The 18845-nt window shown below is 47.2% G+C and overlaps 1 protein-coding gene across 1 annotated transcript in view; it reads right to left on the bottom strand.

Moving 5' to 3' along the window:
- LOC112561552 (LIM/homeobox protein Lhx5-like) overlaps window positions 1–18845 on the bottom strand; it is a 106298-nt gene that overhangs the window by 50657 nt on the left and 36796 nt on the right. Inside the window, exon 3 of the mRNA XM_025234111.1 lies at window positions 14911–15680. Within this exon, the coding sequence (XP_025089896.1) occupies window positions 14911–15680 (770 nt within the window). The remainder of the gene's footprint in view (window positions 1–14910; window positions 15681–18845) is intronic.

Genomic DNA, 18845 nt, shown 5'->3' on the forward strand with positions numbered 1-18845 from the left:
TCCGCTGTGCTTGCCAAAGATTGCGCTTGGATTTTGGTCACCTGGCCTTGTTGAGGGACAGAGGTGCACAGTTACCCTGGGTACCTGACCAGTTCCTTGCTGTTGTCAGCCATTAAACTTTTGTAGTAGGAAGCCAGATTAAGATCCCACCCACCACCAAAAAAAAAAAAAAAAACCCAACAAAATACCAAAACAACAACTATGGAGACAAAAGAGTTTATTATTTTTCAGTTCTCAGTCTAGGCAAGGGTTAAAACGTTTGACTCATTTCTCGATGTCCCCCGTGTCCTTTCTTGCAAAGTTTCGTCAACGATCTAAAAGCCAAACCCCTGTCTCAACTGTAATCTACCGCTCCACTCTTTAAACCCCTTATTTTCCCAGTGTTGTGCTTATGGTCTGTGATCTGTATTGACAAGGTTCTGTTGTGCCGACATAATGGCATTGACACAGCTCGACATACGAGTGGCATGGCCGTGGCGCTCACAAAGAACTCTCCACTCTCCTCTCAAAAAGGGTTGGCTAGCTTATTAAAGTGTCGACAAGTCTAGAGTGACAATTTTAGTTATAGTTATCGAACCTTGATACAGTAGGGGGTGCTCGTTTCCTTCCCCTCTCCATCACTCCAATCCTTCCTCCCCCGCGCCCCACCTCCGCCCCCGCAAAACTGAGGACAATCGATGGATGATGTTTAGATGCAGGATGGCGAGTGGAGCAAAGCTCAACTCTTGCGCGCCCATGCAGAGCTACTCCATCTTGAGCTGGAAACATGCCGCAGCCCCCCAAATGGTGAGAGGATGGAAAGGGGAAGAGGGGAGGGAGAGCCCAGTATCTTCTCATCGTGGTCCAACAAAGTTTGCCTTGTTGTCACTAATGCCAGATTGCAGCGATGAGGTTGTGGCTCGTTCTACCCCAACTGATAAGGTATTCTCCTCCCCATCCACCCCACTGAAGCTGGATCTGACATATTTTACATCCGGTTCATATATCGTTGCTATGGATTTTTTTTTTTGTCCCTTCATTGACAAAGCTCTATAAACGAGCAAATCAGCTCCCCTCCCCCAATCCTTCCTATCACAAGAGTTTGTTTCTCGCGACGACCTGATTGTCTTTCTGTTTCCATGTTATCAGGACTGTAGTCATCTGGACACGTGGCAAGCCCTCTTGTGTACAGTACAACAACAATGCAGCAGCATGTAGCAGTATGTATGTAATTCCGTATTATTGTCACCATGTGGTACAAGACAATAAGGAGAAGTATACAGGAGTATGTTGTCAGTATGTAGTACACTACAAAAACAGCAAAAACGTGTAGAAGAAAAATGAAAGGGTGGAGCCCAGAGAAAGGTGATGTTGTTTTGTCTACATTACTAAATCGACCTAGGGTGGACCAAAAAAAAAGAGAGAGAGAAATATGATCGTCTCCCTCCTCGAACCACTGGTAGAGGGCATAGGTCACGGGGCACGGGGCACAACATGCCTGATCTGAAACAAATCCCAGAGCAGATCACAGGACACAGATGACGGCGCCACGTGCACTGGCCAGAGACTGCACGCGAGTACACCAACCGTGATAAATGTTGTCAACAGCTTGTGGAGACAAGTCTTAGTCTTCGTCACCCTATTGTTTGGTGTTTGCTCACATTCAAAGAGCTGTGAAGGTGTCTGTATGTGCAGTGCGATCGCGAAGTCGGACATTGGCAATGACAGAAGCTGCAACTACTACAAATAACACGTTGTCCGTTGACCGGCTGACCTACCACACTAGATAAAAGTAGGAGACATTCTAAGGAACAAGCTATGTTTTTGGTTACTAAGGAAACCATACCCACAACAAAACATCACTGACAACAGTCGTAGGGGTTTTTTTTTCTTCTCTCTCTCTCCCCAACTGTATTTTATGCAAGTGAACAAACACGCACACAGATTAATACAGTAACCCCAATCTAACCCCTGAATACACACCATCCCCCCTACCCACCACTAAACCTTACACGACCAGCAGGTGAGTGCGTGGACAAGTGCCTCCTGGACACGTGACAACCTTCTACAGACACCCACCCCAACCACCACGTAACAGGTGCGCGAGCCCAACACCTAGGGCGCGTGTTTATTTACCTGTCTCTTGCCGCCGGCACGCGCTTCTCACCGGCTACGTTCGGTTGCGGTGCCAGCGACTGATGCCGGAGCGGTTCCTCGCGCAAGGCTTCATGGGAATGAAGTGTGGAGGAGAGAGGGGAGGGGAGGGTATCATGGTGGCAACACCACGTTTCGCCAGCGAGCCTGAATGTCCATGACGTCATTGCCGCACGCCATCTCAACCCAGCCCACTCCTTCCTTCCTTTGAGAAAGAGTTGAAAGAGACCGGAAGGCACGTGACAGGTGGATCACGCGCAAGCCACGTCACGTGACGCATGGTGAGGACGGCTGCCCCGCGCCAAGTTCAGCTATGGGCGGTCGGGCCAGCTTTTGTTTTCTTGTAATGAATTCAGCGGAACACGTTTTTACATTAAACAGTCGAGCGCCGTCTCTCCGTCAGCCAGAAAATTCGCCAGGAAAATATGGCCGCTTCCGAGGCCCACTCCTAGAAGCGATTCCACCGACATTACTCCATGGCTAACGACGAGTCGATGTGACATCCTTTCATGGTGTATGTAATACATCACACTCGCCATTTCGTCACCAGACTGTTTCTTCTTTCTTCAGACTGCTTCTGAACTTGTGTCTCCTTCCAACAGAATCGTTGTTGAGCAGTTCAGCTTTTAAGTCTGTGTGCATTCAATTATTAAACTCTAAAAAAAAAAAAAAATAAAAAAAAAATGGCAGTGGCGTCCTGTTTGATTCAAGTGCGACCCAGCTGTTGAATGGGCACCAGACTCTTTGGAAAAGGTGAGGCAGGGAGGATAAAAGGTCGGCACCGCCCTCACCAAAAAAATCAGTCCTCCAGATAAGTGCTCTCTCGAACACCTCACCCACCCCACACCCCGGCAACCATAACGTCTCGGCACTACATTTTACATTTAAAAAAAAAACACCAGCCATTACTGTCAATGGACATGTTTTGTTACATTCTGAAGGCGGAGAAATCAGATACTTTAATTTATAATCGTTGAAACAAAACCTACACTTAGTTCCAGACCTCCAGGTGTGAGCACATGCGACAGGCGCAAAGGCCAGTCAACTCGCACGTGCTAACCGCCCCGCCTGCACCAGATGGGCCACTCACCCCACCCCACCACCCCTCACACATATTTCCTCCGTGTGTACGCACGTACCGACACGCTCACTCGAGCAGCACGCGCTGGCCGGGGGGTTGGTGAACGCACTGTGCATGGCTGCGCTTCAAGACTCGGCCTTTCATCAACTGTCATCATGTTGTTATCTATTGTGATGGGCGCCGCGCGCGGATGGGAGTTGAGGGGCCCGACACTGTATCCATGCGCTGGCTGGCCTGTGTTTCTCGCTGCCAGACTGCTTGTGCCTCGTATTTCACGTGACCCGCCGACCCCTCGTCACTGCCTACCCCGGGTAATGTGTAAGCTTGCCGAGCGTCGATTTCAATTGCGCCGTCCTATCTTGTCACGCGCTGCTGACTCGCCTTTCAGCACTTGGCCAGTAATGATAAAACGGGGTATGGAGAGAGCGGTGAGAAAACTGCAAACAAGTGGCGACATGTTGTGAAACTTCAACTTACCTATCGACAACCCAGTGTCTGTCTGTGAATGTTTGGTTAGGGGTGGAGGGAGAAGATGGCTGCATGCCTCCATTTTTTTCTTTATAACAATTTCAGTTATAAAGGGGAAATAATGTGTGTTTGAGTGTATGTCCGCTCGAGTGAATGAATGAGAATTTTGTGTTTGTGTTTTTGAGAAAGAATAAAAGTTCTGGGTGAGAATGAAGAGACGGAGTTGACACCGAGGCTGATGGCGGTGCTGGAAACTATTGCCGCGGCACTAAGGCGATCGGCCTGTAAACCTAATCCGAAGTGAAGTCTTCGCAATAGTGAAAATACAATTACAGCAAATAACCACAAGTTAACTCCATTTCGCGCCTTTTGTTGCCGGCCTAATGCCACAAAATTTGGCAAAATTCACACTCCGTTTATGAAATTATGCTTTTTCTGTCCGCCGCGAGTGTAAAATCTGAGAGATCGTTCTGCGCATGTCATCCAACAATTCCTTTCCCTTCAAACCACCAATCATGTCCACTTTGTTTGGTGACGTCACAATCACGCTGAATTACTCACAACAATGTGAGATTGATTTGATTTGCTGAGTCTGAGGTCATCTGAGTGAACTTTTTCAATGTTCACGTGATGTCACGTGATAAGGCAAGGTCATGCGCACTCCGATCCTGTTAACGTGAAAAGTTAGACATTAGCGGGGTTACTGCCACAAATAAATAATATTACGAGGAATGTGATTTACATCTCCTGCACTATAAGACTTCTAAAGATCATCTAGTATTTTAAGTTTTGCCAACATTTCGCAAGAATCTGTGGCCGGTCCTGTCATCCTGTGTAACATCCGCCAACAGTGATATCTTTTAAACTGCCATCAGTAGTACGCTTCACTGTGTGACCGGGGTGGTCGCTGTGAAAAGCCCATCCCGACCCTACCCATCCTTATCAACACTTAACCTTTCTCTTGTCTACCCCTAACCGAGGGTTGCGTGCCAAGTATCTTCTCAGTGTGAGCATTCTCGCTTGAGACAAACCTCATCTTGGTCAGGCGAGGTACGCCAAGATGTGGAGGTGAGATCCAGTACTGAGACCGCAAGGTCCGGTCACACGTCTGTTGCTGTGCTGGACAGGAGGATTAGGGTGCATGGATTTACTACTTCTAGTCTTGATTAAGCAGGGAGGTGAGTGGGGTGGCTGGTAACCGGATAAACTTTACCGATGAGAGGAACTGGAGGGTGAAGCCGGGTGCTGGTCCAGTCCAGGTGTTGGTCAGGAAGGTCGGGTAAATGCGTGGTGGTCCAGATAGGTGAACAGGTACTGAGGTTTAAAGTGAATGAACAGATATTCTGAGGCTTCTCCACTTACCTGTCTACACAAATTGTCAAATAGCGAGGGCAAAGAAGCTGAGAGTTCGTTGGAGAGGATGGGTGCGTGTGACTGTGTGTGTGAATGTTGTTGTGTCCGTGACATAGATCAAGAAGACAGCCTCCGCGGTGAAACGCAAGTCGCTGCCCTCTACTAATAAATTAACCCACCCCAATGTGACACTTTGTGTTCCAACAATCCTCCATTGTCTTCACAGGACTGGGGTGCCCTGCTTTATTGGCAGACAGAACGCGCCCCGCTGACCCTCTTCTCTGGGGTCAGGGTACCCCTGCTGCACACCAACTCTCAGACCTGCCACAGGGAAGCTGGGGGTGTGTGTGGGGTGGATGGGAGAAGTGAAACTTGAAGTAAATGGTTGAAGGCAGGTTAAGCGCGAATGAGAAATGTCAGTAAGACCTGATTCGGATCGTTTTTGCTGCCGTCTGTCTTCTGTCTACAACGTCTTTTGTTTTGAGAGTTGGCGAGGTTGGCCTCCAGTCTTCTCGCCAAGGACATCTGCCGGGTGACAGTCGTCTGCTGGGGAATTGGAAACAGTGGTCTAATGTACTTGTGCAATGCAGCTGCAGCTGGCACTGTTTACGAATGGAAATTACAAGAAGAATACAGGAAGGTGAAGATAGGGATGAGTAGTACTCGGTCTTCACAGAAAGGAGAGGTAGAAGACGGCCATCAGCTCGGGTAACGGCTCGATGATGTGGTCTGGGGTGGGTGTGGATGGTGGTTGTTATGTAGGCGAGGAGTCAGCCGCTTGCCTGCCATTTATATCTCCCCCTACTCCTCCCTTTTTTTTAAAAAAAACTGGGACCGCCTTTCTGAGATCTATAACACACATACACAGCAAGCGCACGAGAGAGATAGAACTAGATATACACACTGCATCCACAGAATGCTGGGAAGAAACAAGAATTCCAGTCAATTTAAAGAAATTGAACTTTGGAAAAAGTGACAGCAGAGCGTGCGTGGCAAGATTCACACTCTCGTGTGATTTCTTCTCACAACTTCCTCTTTCTTTTCAGCGTTTGTCTACATTCACAACTCGCTCCTTGCCTCCCCGACTCCAGCATCCGCAAATTTACGCTCACAACTTGTTTCTTATCTCACCCTTTTTTCCACAGTTTTTATTCCTCGCTCACAAGTCTTCCTTATTCCCTTTCCCGTCCCACCACCACCCCCACAAAAAAAGGTTTCTACCCTCACAAGTCGATCCTTATTCCTCTCCACCCACCCTAATTTTTTTTTTCTACGCTCGCAAATCGTTTCTAGAAAGAGAGCACATGCCATGTTCATAAAGACAGAAAACAGCCTTTTTCATATTTAAAGTCTTTTTTATAGGCCAGGTCTCTAACTGCTTTTCACTACAGGTGGTAATAATACCATCCACCCAAACCCCAGAAATTTATGTCTTCCCACCAGGATGACCTCACCGATAGGCACGAGGCGGGCTAAGGTACCCGAGGCAGTGCTGAGCTCGCCGTGGTAGATCTTTAAGATTGGAGGAGAACAGAGACCAGGACACATGTTTTGGTCGGAGTCAAGCAAGAGCGCTCTCTGTGGTTGGTCCTTCTTGAAAGACCTGGCTTTAAGAGACTCTTGGAGCGCCCATGCCGGGCCCCTCTTCTTTTTTCCCAGTCTGCTTGCCAGGGCTTTCTTCAAGTTTTATGTCCGCGCCGTCACACGGAGGGGCCGCGAGGTGCTTGCTACTTGCTGGCGCTGGGATCGTCGGCCACAGAAAGACCATCAAGTCATGGTGTCAGTCTTGGCGAGTGCCAGAAGTCAACGGATATGATGATTAGAAGATTCATCCAATCCACAAAAATTATATAATGAAGGAAAGAAAGAAAGGATGGAAAAGACACCCGATTGACCACTGGTCGTAAATCGGATAACAGCGTCCACCCCGTGGGCTTCACTTTCCTAGTCTTAACAGTACCACTTCCGGGACACTAGCAACGACCAAGGTCAAGTGAATGCTTCCGGTGACAAGAGAGAGGCTGTAAAGGTGCACCTGAGGGCAGAGGTGACAACAAGAGGCTGCACGCAACTCCACGACCTGCACCTCTCTCGGCTCTGGCAGGCACCAGTCAGCCACCCAATCGTCTTGATTAATTGCCCCAATTAACAGGCGGCCACAGCTTCCCGCGACACGCGCAGCACGTGCAGCCTGCGTCCGACGTGCAAACACTGACGATAACGAGCGCAGAGGGTCTCGCCATTTCCTCGCGGACCCGAGATTTAGGCGAGACCTCAGTCCATGATGCCGGTACAACGCCCGCCTCCCTGCCACCCGAGGGGCAAAGCCAGGTTATATTTCCTTCTATGGCCTTTTACTCTATTGACCTTTTAAATTACGATGGTTGCAAGATTGCTTTTTCTGGAACCGGGTACATTCTTTTTCGTGATAAAATCGTCGGGTTAAGGCTTGAAACATTAAATACCTATTTAGCTGATTGCGGTGGTAGCAAACAGGGAGAATGCAAGTTTGGTTCCTACATGATGCGCAGATACATTCATCGTCGCTAAACAAACGACGAAAACGACCCTCGTCGAACGAGTTCTCCACGACCAGAGAGTCCATAGCCCGCCCGTGCAGAGGGCGCTGCAGAAGACAATGGTTTTGTAAACAACGAGTGTTAGAGGGAACAGCTTGGTAACTGGTCGCTCGTGTTACCAGCCATCTCCAGTCGCCGCTGCCGGGTGATGTCTGTCCCGGGCACGGCAGACCGAGTGGAGAAGCGCAGAATGAGAGGACACCCGCCCAGCAGTGATCTCGACCTCAGCCGCTGACCTCCAGCTCGCTCTCCACCCGTCAGGACGTTTCTATCGAACTCCTTCCCTCCCTGCTCCCTCATCTCCCTCCCATCCCTCTCCCCGGGTCCGCGCGTGCGAGGTGCCGGCCATTCGTGCTCCAGCTCCGTGTCACGAAGGGAGATAACTGTCGTGAATGCGAGACAACTCGTGCAAGGGCAGCTCCCAGAACGTGGCTGCGTTGTCCGGCAGGGAGGGAGGTGAGGGGCAAGCGGTACAGACTTAATTACACGGAATGACATGTTGCAGTCACGACAAAATATTAATCTTTCGCTTCCCCGAGAAGCTGGCTGCACCTGAAATGTGATGCCAAGTCGACAGTCCACCAACAACTTGTGACTTATCAAATAATTATGATTTTCTCCCACGGCAGTTAACGTCCGCGAAGACTGGTAAGGTAGATAATTACCAGCGACTTGGTTAAACTCCAGCGCCGCCTATGTATAACTAGAAAGTTATCACACACAACCCTCCCTTTCCTTTGTTATTATCAGTGATCTTGTTCACCATCCAGTTGAAATTATTGTCCTTGATTTCTGTGAACTGAATGCAAGATGTCTGTAATTAGCACAGCCTAGCATCCCAATGTGTGTGTGTAGGAGAGAGAGAATGAGAGAGGGAGGGAGACAGAGAGAACTGTCAGAAATAAACTAGCAAAAAAAAAAAATGAGTTAATCATAAAAAGTTGAAGTCAATGAATATATTATTATCATGACAGTGGCACACCTGCAGTGTAACAGCAACACACTCCAGTAACAGCGAGCAGCTGGCCAGGTCCTGTAGTAAACAGGTCACAATATTAATAATCACAATATTAATAATCATGTCACGATGCCAGTTTATTAATGAGGCCAGGAGGCAGTGTACCCGGCAAGTTATGAGATTCAAATTGCTATATTTTTCTCAAGTGTCACATCCCCTCATCCCCCTCTCCCCCACTAACTTTCCCCTATGCTGCACACAGCAAGGTCATGGACAGACAACCCTTGAAGACAGGGAGTTGTCTGCCTCGGAGGCCCACATCCTGGCGGCCCGAAGGCGACGTGGTGTTTGGACGTTCGTGTCCTCGCAGCTCCGGCGCAAGGGACGGCGGGAAATGGTAGCCGATGGCGCGCAGCCGATCGGCAGTGGCGTCCAATTCCCTTCATTTCCGTTCAGGCGCGAAAACTATCACATTCTGGCTTTCCACATCACGACCGCCAGCTGCAAGTCAAACAGAAGGGCGAGGGACCTGGGACAGACGCAGGCGGAGGGGTGGGAGGGCCGCAAGACAATAGGACAGAACGGAGTTCTGACTTCTGCGAATAAAAGTTCCATGGACAAGTGTGTGTGTGGGATGGGAGGGCGGAGAAAGAGAGAGGGGGATATGGAGATGTGGGTGGGAGGAATTGACCAGTGCTTGACTTGTTGGGGGGGACGACAAGCATGCGAGGAGACGGGTCTCCTGATCGACCTGAGGGGTTGTGGACATAAATAAACATTCGCTCGTTGTTTCACAAAATTTTACACAGGAAGTGCGAGGCGGTACGTGATAAATTTGCGATTCTTGCGAACCTTGCAGACCGACTGGCGAGCATTGTGCGGAGCAGGGAGACTGTCACTGAATACATCACACAAGGCAGTTCGTGTGAAGTCAACGAACTCCTCAGAAGAATAATGCAAACAGTAGGCATGGATACAATGGCTGCAATTATTCTTTTTTTCATATTCCCTATTTCCGGCTTTGTGGGTACAGATGTTTTAATTACTGCGATCGTCCAGGTGACTGAATGAGACAGCAAAATCGATCTGGCATGCTTTACTTTGCTAGATAAAATTAATTATTTTTAGATATAATCCTAATTGTTTGAGAGAGAAAGATGGGGAATAGCGGGAACAAAGAGAGACAAAATGTGGAATTGTCTCTGACGAAGGCATCAGAAATAAAATTTACAAGTCTAGAAAATGATCTTGAAAGTCTGTTTTCTATTCTCTTCATTTACTGGACTTGTTCTAGGCCAAGGTTAACCCCTCTTGAGTAGCCTTCGAAAGCCCTGTTCGCAGAAGTTTGTTGTCATTGTCCTGCACCTATCTTTTCTCATTGCCAAAGACAAGAACATCGGCGACCATTTTAAAGAGAGTTGTATAAAAGCAGTTGTGTCCCTCCGAAACTTACTCTGGAAGTGCCAGACATACTTTTATTTCTTGTGGCGTCTTGCTAACGGTTTGCAAGTAGCTTCATTCTCTTGACTAGAGGAAACATGGATGGGGGGAAGAAACACTAACATGATGTTCGTGTCAGTAAAGATAATTCTAGAACTCTTCAAACGAAAAGATGGAAAATGCATGTAGACACCTCGCCCTCCGCCTCGCCTGCTCACAGACCTTGGCGCCGGCTTTACGCACGTCATAACTACACACACGTGCAGGAGGAAAACAAAATGACCATTATCCTCCTTTTGATGGATAGATAAAAACAAATAAAAGGTAAAACAAGCAGAGCGTGCATGCATGTCTGGCAGCGACTTGGAGAGGAAGTGCAGCGGTTTTTTGGGCCGTTAGTTGTTGTCTTGCTCGCCGCTTTTTACCGCTTTTCCATATGCCATAAAGTCCGCTTTATGCGCTCTCATTAAAAACTCTTAGTCTCACTACACAGGGCTTCACATTAACGCTTAACGGTCTTCCTAACGTTCACCTCATCTTCAAGGGCCCTCCCTTCTACTTCCGCCTCACTCTTCCCCTCCTCCTCCTCCTCCTGCTCTCTTCACCCTTCCCACTCTCTCCCTCCAGCCTCTGCAGCCAGGCTCCTCCCTGCTCTGTTTTTCCGTCACCATCGATTTCAGATCATCCTTCACGGATACCTATCCTTAACATTTCCTTCCTTCCTTTTTCTCTCCGCAAATCGGTCTCTCTCCCTCTTTCTTTATTTTAATTTATTTTTTTATTTTTTTATTTTAGTTTTTGTCCTTCAAAGTCAGAAATTGTAACCATTTGGCTGTGACTGTCTTGACTTTTTAAATTTAGTTTCTTCTTCATCACATCCCTCTCCGCCTCTCCGGAGAGTCCGCCGCCACCATTCACCATCCTTAACCCTCGCCCTCTCTTATCCTCGAAAAAAGTTCTGTTTCTAATAGCCGCCTAAAATCATAAGCGATGATAAAACTGAAGGAGATAATAGCCAGGCAGCAGTTGGCAAGAATTTGCATGAAGACTAAACGAGGGCTACATCAAAAGAAGTCAACATACCTCCCGTAACGAAGACGGCGACGCTGTGAGGGATGAGGGTGGATAGAGTCGCGGTGAGAGGGAGGAGGACAGGGAGGGTTGCCTGAGCTCTCACAGGGGGGGAGCAGAGTGGGGGGACGGAAGAGGGGTGGGGGTGAATGGCGCACTGCAAAAAAGGAACCAGGGAAGGTTTTTTTCGGAAAGACGAGGTTTGATGGGAAAAAAGTTGTCGAGGTGTACATAGGAGGTATGGCGGCAGAATAATATATTACTACAACTACGACTAAACCGAGGATAGGTAGGCAACAAAAATTATAAATATAGACATGAAGTAGCCACGTGCAGGATAAAGGCATATGATCTTCTGTCTTCTGACCATCTACTTTCAGGTGAACATTTTTTTTCTAGCTGTAGTCTTGGATGTGTTGTCTACAAAGCCACCCACTGTCCCTAAGTCTTTCTATTCACTGTGTGTGTGTGCGCGCGCTCGCACGCGTGTGAATCCATCGAAGGCAGCGGTTCCATTTCACCGAGACTCTCGCTCCACGCCGTCCTGACGAGTGTGAACACCACTGTGAACACCACGCGCTACCAACAGTCGGATCCAATGTGAAGCCAGGCAAAAGGACTCTCGCCCCTTCGTTAGCCCTCCGTGTAGCGTCAGGCTTCTTCAGGCGGCTAAACACCTCCTACCTCCCCCTCACTCACTCCCACCCATCACTGGTCCTCCCCTAAGTGAACAGTCTGCATGCAGATGAAAGGGTCGCAAAAATAAGGGATGATTAACAAAACTGTGTGTAGAGGGAGGGTGAGGAACTGTCGTGGGGTGGAGCTGGCGGCAACGACGATATAGCAACAAGTGTGGCGTTCAGTCTTCGGGTGAATGGTTGTCTGCACAAGAAGGAATTATCAGACTACACTGTCAGAAGACAGAAGGAATTTGTCAGACTACACTGTCAAAAGGAATCGTCAGGAGGCGGAAGGAATTGTCGGGAGAGACGATGTGACCATTCACCCGTTTCGCGTCAGCGCTTTCTGGGTATGAGAAAGAGGGTAAGCATCTGATGCTGGCTCGCAAATAATCGTGTTTAATGAAAGAAACTGCTGACTTAGCCAACATGACAGTGAGTGGTGGCTGAGAAGTGTATGTGTGTGTATGTGCGCGTGCTTGCTTGCACGAGACGAGCGCGAGACTCAGTGAGAACGCAACACGTACGCTGCAAAAATGTCGATGTGGACAGAAAAATAGCAAACACTTAAAAGAAAAATAAATGAACAAACAGAACGAACAAACAAAAGAGCGAACAAGAAGACAAAGGAAGTAGTTGTGAAGCCCCTGGTGGAGCTGCTGGCCATGATGATGATGCTGCTCACCACACACCCTGTCGTGACGGTGAGCCCAGCAGCAGCTGGCCACGACAGACGCGGTGCTAGGGGCTGCAACTCCTGATGGAGATTATTAATGAAGCTCCCCCTCCCTGCCCCCTGTCATAGGCAGATGGTTTGGCGACTACCACCACCACTACCACCACCCCAGCGTCTCCCGCAGCTCCGCCAACCCCGGGGCTATCTTCCTGCCTCTGACTTTCCCTTGTCATGCAACCCACGTCACCATTGCAGGAGCCTGCGCGTGCACATCACGTGGTGTAAATTCCCACACACAGCTTCCTGTCTGCTTCACTTTTTCAAGAAACTTGCAAGCGATTGTGTTTGTGTGTGAAAGAAAGAAATAACAGAACAAGAAAGTGTAGAAAAAGAAGCGTTTTTATATGAAATGTTATTGTTAATATCGACACCCTTTGAGATTTTTAAGAAACAGAAGAGCATTTATTGAAAGCGGATAATGAATAAGATGAAATGAAAACTGTGAAACTCTCGGAGATGATGGCAGTCACATTTGAGCAACTCATTTCTCAACATTACTCTGAGATTGCTAGAGTAGTCATAACACATGGAGGTCAGAGTGCATCGAGGTCTTCAGAGCATCTTTGTTTCAGCTAAAAACATGAAACTTGCTTTGATAAACAAAACATTATGTGAAAACACTCCTGTAAGAATTTAAAACTTGCGAAATAAATTATAAAACGTAAAGCTTTAACAGAAGCAAAGGATGGGGTTCATCGTGACAAACGCACGGTATGTGGACGGGGAGCTCATCCGTCGACATTTGCCTCCCCTGATACACTTCAACATCATCGCTGTCATCAGACAGAACCTTTTAGTCTGCGTCGAGTGGTGACCTGCTCTGATGATCATCGCACGAGATTCAAAGCAATAAAGAAGCTCCCTCAGCAAAAATTTAAGTGCACAGCTCTTAAAATACTCGTCTGTAAGGAATACAGTGACGATGATGCTGATGCTGATGATGACTGCATGGCTGGTTCTTTGTGCATAAGTACACTGAGTGAATGAGTGAGAGAAAAAATAAGAGAGAAAAAACCAAAAGAAGGAAAAAAACGAATAGAGTGGAAGGGGAAAAAAACCAGAGACAGAAACGAGAAAAGGGAAGAGGAAAGCGTCGTGCTCCCCATACCATCCACATCAACAACATCGCCTACAACAGTTACACCAGCACCGCCCCCTACTCCCCCGCGCGTTTCTTCCCATTGTGACGCCCCATCCCCACCTTCCTGTCTTCCAGTTTTGCTCGCAGCTTTTGTTCTGCAGAAAGAGAACCAAAGAACACCGCAAACGACAGACAGAGCGAAGGGTGAGTTGAATAGCTTCCCCTCTTTGCCTGGTCCCCCTCCCGTCTGCCGTCGCCGAGGGGGGGAAGGTTTGTTGTACTATGGCTCCCTACTCCTCCCTAACTCCTCCATCCACCCTTCATTCCCCAGGCCAAAAGCTCAACTCTGTCAGTCGTGTCGCATTGTGCCGCAGTCTCGGCGCTGGCAAGTGTGGCTCGAAGCAGGGGTCGAAGCAGCCCCAAACGGTATATGATTAACTCATGAAAGGATTCAATCTGAAGGTGGTGCGAGTCGACGCGGCCTGGAGAATACAGCAAGGGTGGGCCCTGTCAAGCATGCCTCTCTCTCCCTCTTGTCTTTCTAACCACCCCACCCGTCCCCTACAACGGCCACCGAAAACCTTGCCCCGGTGCTTGGTAGGACTACATTTTTATTCTCGTGCCCGAGGACTTCTTTGTCAAACTTTCAATATTCTAATACCGCACTTTTGTACCCGTGCTGAATAATCCTACATTTATTTTCATGATCGGTATCCGTTCTGGCGGCGAGTCGCTGCTTTGTGAGGACACACACCATCGCAGGCAAGCAGCGTGTCTCACCTTACGCTGCTCGGGCTGTCGAGCTTTTATTCACTTTGGATAAACTCTCCTCTGTCCCTCGGTTTGTTAAGGGTGGGTTCTTGACAATTTATCGTCTAGGTGTCAAGAGACGCAGCGGACGACCGGGTGGCCAGCTCTGTGACTAAAGGTACGACAATGTTTGCCCTGTCTTCGCCTCTCAGCATCACACTGTGCTTGATATAGTTCTCCGAGAAAATGTAATTGCAATATACCCGAGAAGAGTTATGTACTATTTTCACTCCTGTCTTGTAGAATTAATAATTGTTGGTTTCTAATTACTTGTTGGTTCTTCTTGTGATTTATGGCCGTTGATCTGGGTGAACATCTGTAAGCACGCGTCTTTGTGTCCACGCGAGCGTACGTACGCATGTTATCATGTGTGTTCGTATGCCTGTATGTGTTGTGTGTATGAATATGGTTCTCAGTAGTTTATATAATGTATTCTTGGAGACAAGGAGGAATATAAACAAGAAGAAAAAAATGCTGAGAGAAAAAAGTTCGAGAAAGTGTCGTGCGAGTGCCTGCCTACCTGGATGACGCGCATGTTGAGTCCCGTTTCTTGCGCCAGCTGTTCGCGGATGTGGCGGGTGGGCTTCGGGGTGGCAGCGAAAGCAGCCTTGAGCGTTTCCAGCTGCTTGGCCTTGATGGTGGTGCGTGGTCCACGTCGCTTCGCCCCCACCTGGCTGTTGCCACCTGCCGCGCCGTTGCCGCCGCTGCCGCCGCCTCCGTTGCCGTTGCTACCTGGTCCACTTCCGGTCGTCGACGTGTTGGCGCTAGCGCCATTTCCGGTTCCGGCGTTGTCCGGGCTGGCGGCCATGCTCTCGTCACTGTGATTTAGCGGGCCTCCTCCGCTTCCTCCCCCGCCCACCGCGCTGCCTCCACCCAGACTCCCCGCGGCCACCCGGTCGCCGGCCATGTCGCCCATCGCCGAGTACGGGGAGTCGATGGAGGCGGGACTGGCATCCAGGTCTCTGTCCCGCACCTCCTCCTTGACCACGGGGGCGGGGCTGTCGAGTCCGTGCTGCGACAGCAGGTGCTGCGGAGTTGCGGCACCACAAGCACCGCCGCCGCTACCGTTGGAGTAGGGTGTGTTGGGCAGGTTGTTGTTGCTGCTGTTGAGGGGACCGCTGGTGGTGTTATTGTTCAAAAAGGTGTTGTTGTTGTTGGTGAGGGCGCCCAGGAGCGGCTCCTTACCATCCTGGGAGTTGGTGTCGCCGTCAAGCGGAAAGTCTTTGTCCGAGACGTTGCCTTGCGTGTCGATGCCGCTGTCCAGGTCGCCATCGTCCTCGGCATCCGAGCCTGCACGGTACACAGCAATAGACTTATTTTGACAGAAGCAGGAGACAGTATGGTATATAGCAGGAGACATGTAGACACAGTAGGAGAAAGCACGACAAACAGGAGACTGAACTACAAGGTACACTGCCACAGACAACACGACACGTGGCACTTAAAACAAGATAAAAATTTCATTCACAGCGCATCGTCCGACCCATATTTCCCTGTGCTATAAACACATTTCTGGGTTGTAACGAACCAGTTGGCGACTTATTTTCCTTGCACATTAATCATTTGAAGGTATGTGTAGTCTTACATAGATATTATCATTTTTGGGGGGGGGTTAGAGAGCAATCTTGTGTCTGCACCCTTAAGTTTACAAGTGTAGCGATTAAACTCTGTCCAAGACCAACGATAGGAAATTTGTCTTCAAGACATTTTTTTTTTATTACAAATAAAACATTGAAATCATTTATAATGTGGATGCTTTTCTTCTCTAAGTTAATCGTTGTTATAGGAAATTGACTGTAAATATCAAAACTTAAGACATATATCCAAACCTGAAAATGTTTGCCTAAAAAAGGGGGCTTAGCTGATATAAAGAAATTTTGTTTGGGGAATTTTTCATTTTACAATCGGTAATTTTTCTCTTTTGTTGTGTATTTAATTATTCGGAAACTGTTAAAAATAATTAGGAAAAAACAGAAATATAGGTAAACATGTACTAAAGTGTGTTTTATTTGAACACAACCTTTAATACATTATCTTAAAAATTGAGGCTGTTGAAAACTGTAATATGCATTCAACCAAAGATGCAAAACATTTCTTTTTCACAGTACAAGTCTTCACATAGACCATATCACAAATCAGGCGAGTCCTGAAAAAAAAAGCATGATGACACAACTGAGTTCAACTTATTTAAAACAAAAATCAGCGTTTGCATCATGCACCCTTCTAGAGAAAAACCCTCTGATCTAGCTAGGTATGTGATGAAAGTCCTTGTGACCAGCACAACCGCGGAAAGCAGTGATTCTGAACCGAAGACGTTAACTTTTGCTGTGGATTTTTAGGACATTTTTTTTTCTTTCCTTTGATTCTTTATCCTCCTCCTTTTCCTCCTCCCCTCTCACCAACAAACATCTAATCCTTTTCTCAGTCTCAGCTAGCTGCAGTCTGCAGCAGCCCTCGCTGCCTGACCTTTCCCCTCTGCTTCAAAAACAATTATTCGCGAACCATACCACCTCCCCCTCTTGTACAGCAGTCCCTCCCACACCTACTCCATCCTCACTTTCATCGCACACACACACACGTAACTACACGACACACACAGCAATGACTTCCTCTCCTGCCACCCACCCCACGTGACCAGGCGACGTGTCGGTGCCGCAGGCTCCCTAAGGCCACGTGACTTTGTCCTCAGCGCTCGCCAGACTTTTGAGACCAAGCGAGGAGGGATAGGAGGAGGAGGCAAAGAAAACCTACAGAATTTTCATGCAGTGCTCCGACTACTGTCTTCAATGTAACTCGCACAGTCTAGCTTCCCCGGGGACAACAGCGTCCTGCTTAATTCATATTTCATTTATTTATTTTCTTCTTCCTTTAAGAAACCACCTATTTTTTCTTCCACTGATTAAAAAAAAAGTTGGAATTTTTTTAATGCATGTTTTTTCTTCTCCCTATTTTTGTTTAATCAGTTCCGCTCGATTAACCACGCGGCCTCGTTAAACTTCATCTAAATTAACCCATTATCTACTCTTTAGTTGTCAGTACCTTCGAGTCAGTTTTACTATTTTCACTGACTAGCGGATGAAGATATTTTATTTATAAATTTTCATTAGGTTCTTAATGCGAGCAGAAAATAAAATATAACAAAAACATAGCAAAAAAAAAAAAAGAAGAAGAAAGAAAGAAGCTACACATCTCATGCTAGGAAAGGAGCGAAGAAGGATGCAGTAGTTTCCTAACCATGGTTAAATTTCTGGGTAACTGCAGGATGGGTGCTGACGTCCCAAACCTCCCCCACCCCCCCAAAAAAAAAACATCCACCCGCATCGCTGCAATCTGGTCATCATAATAACCGCCACTGCACCCCGCCAGTCACCTGTCCTGTCGGCGCCAACGTGTTGAGCACGTAGTCAGTAGACTGCTTCACGGGCAGCCAATGGGCTTCACCTCATTATTTCAAAGAGATTTTTGTCAGAAACGGTCACAACGCGGCACTTCAAGTAGTATCTTGTACAAACCTCAAAGCCCCTTTTATTTCTGCAATAATGTGGGGAGGAAACGCGATTTATCTATTAAATAATCTCCCTTTTTTGGGGGGCTCCAAACATTTAAATTAAACTAGACACTAGTTACATCTGACGATTTAATGTGTGTGGGTTTATTTTTTTTTTCCCAGAAAATCTTATTTTACAAAATATCGTCTACCGCATTTCGGATATGTATTTCATGTCTTATCTAAGCGCACGAACTGGGTACCGCTTAATTAATTTCAAAAATTAATCTTAAATTGATAATGTGATTTATTATAGTTTGTTTTTCTCATAATAAACAGAGTTTTTGGTAAATGTGACCATAAACTTGTGCACTTTCGTGATTACTGGCTTAATAACACTTTCTGCCGAACAAATATAGTTTTATTGCTGACATCAAATTATTATTTGTTTAATATATATATACTGCTTTAGCTATCTGAATACTAATTATACAACACTTAACTTTTCACATCTCACGATTTCAACTTAAAAACAGCGAAAAGCCACAGTTGACTCCATCTATAACTGACCATAGACTACCCGGTAACAGTAAAAAGGACAAAATATAATCACTATGACGTCGCGCACGCAGAATCCACTTGTTGAGCTTGTCAAGTTTTTGTTTTAGTAAAGTCAGTCGAGAAAAAGTTCAATCAAGCAAGTTCCTCCAAAAAAAAAAAAAAAAAAAAAAACTTGACGTAAGAATGGTAAAACAAATTCTAGCTACACTTGCCGAGCAAACCCCAACCATCGCATTGCATTTTAACAGCAGGAACAAAACTTATTTACTTTTTTTTTTTTTTAAGTGTATGGATATACTATCCGTAGTAAAAAAAATATTGACAAATAGTCCTCCACATTACACACCTAATTAACCTTCTACCTGAACAGATCCCCAATGATCCTTAGTGTGGGGAGCAACAGTTTG

This window comes from Pomacea canaliculata, linkage group LG4, assembly GCF_003073045.1.
Source record: "Pomacea canaliculata isolate SZHN2017 linkage group LG4, ASM307304v1, whole genome shotgun sequence".
NCBI lineage: Eukaryota > Metazoa > Mollusca > Gastropoda > Architaenioglossa > Ampullariidae > Pomacea > Pomacea canaliculata.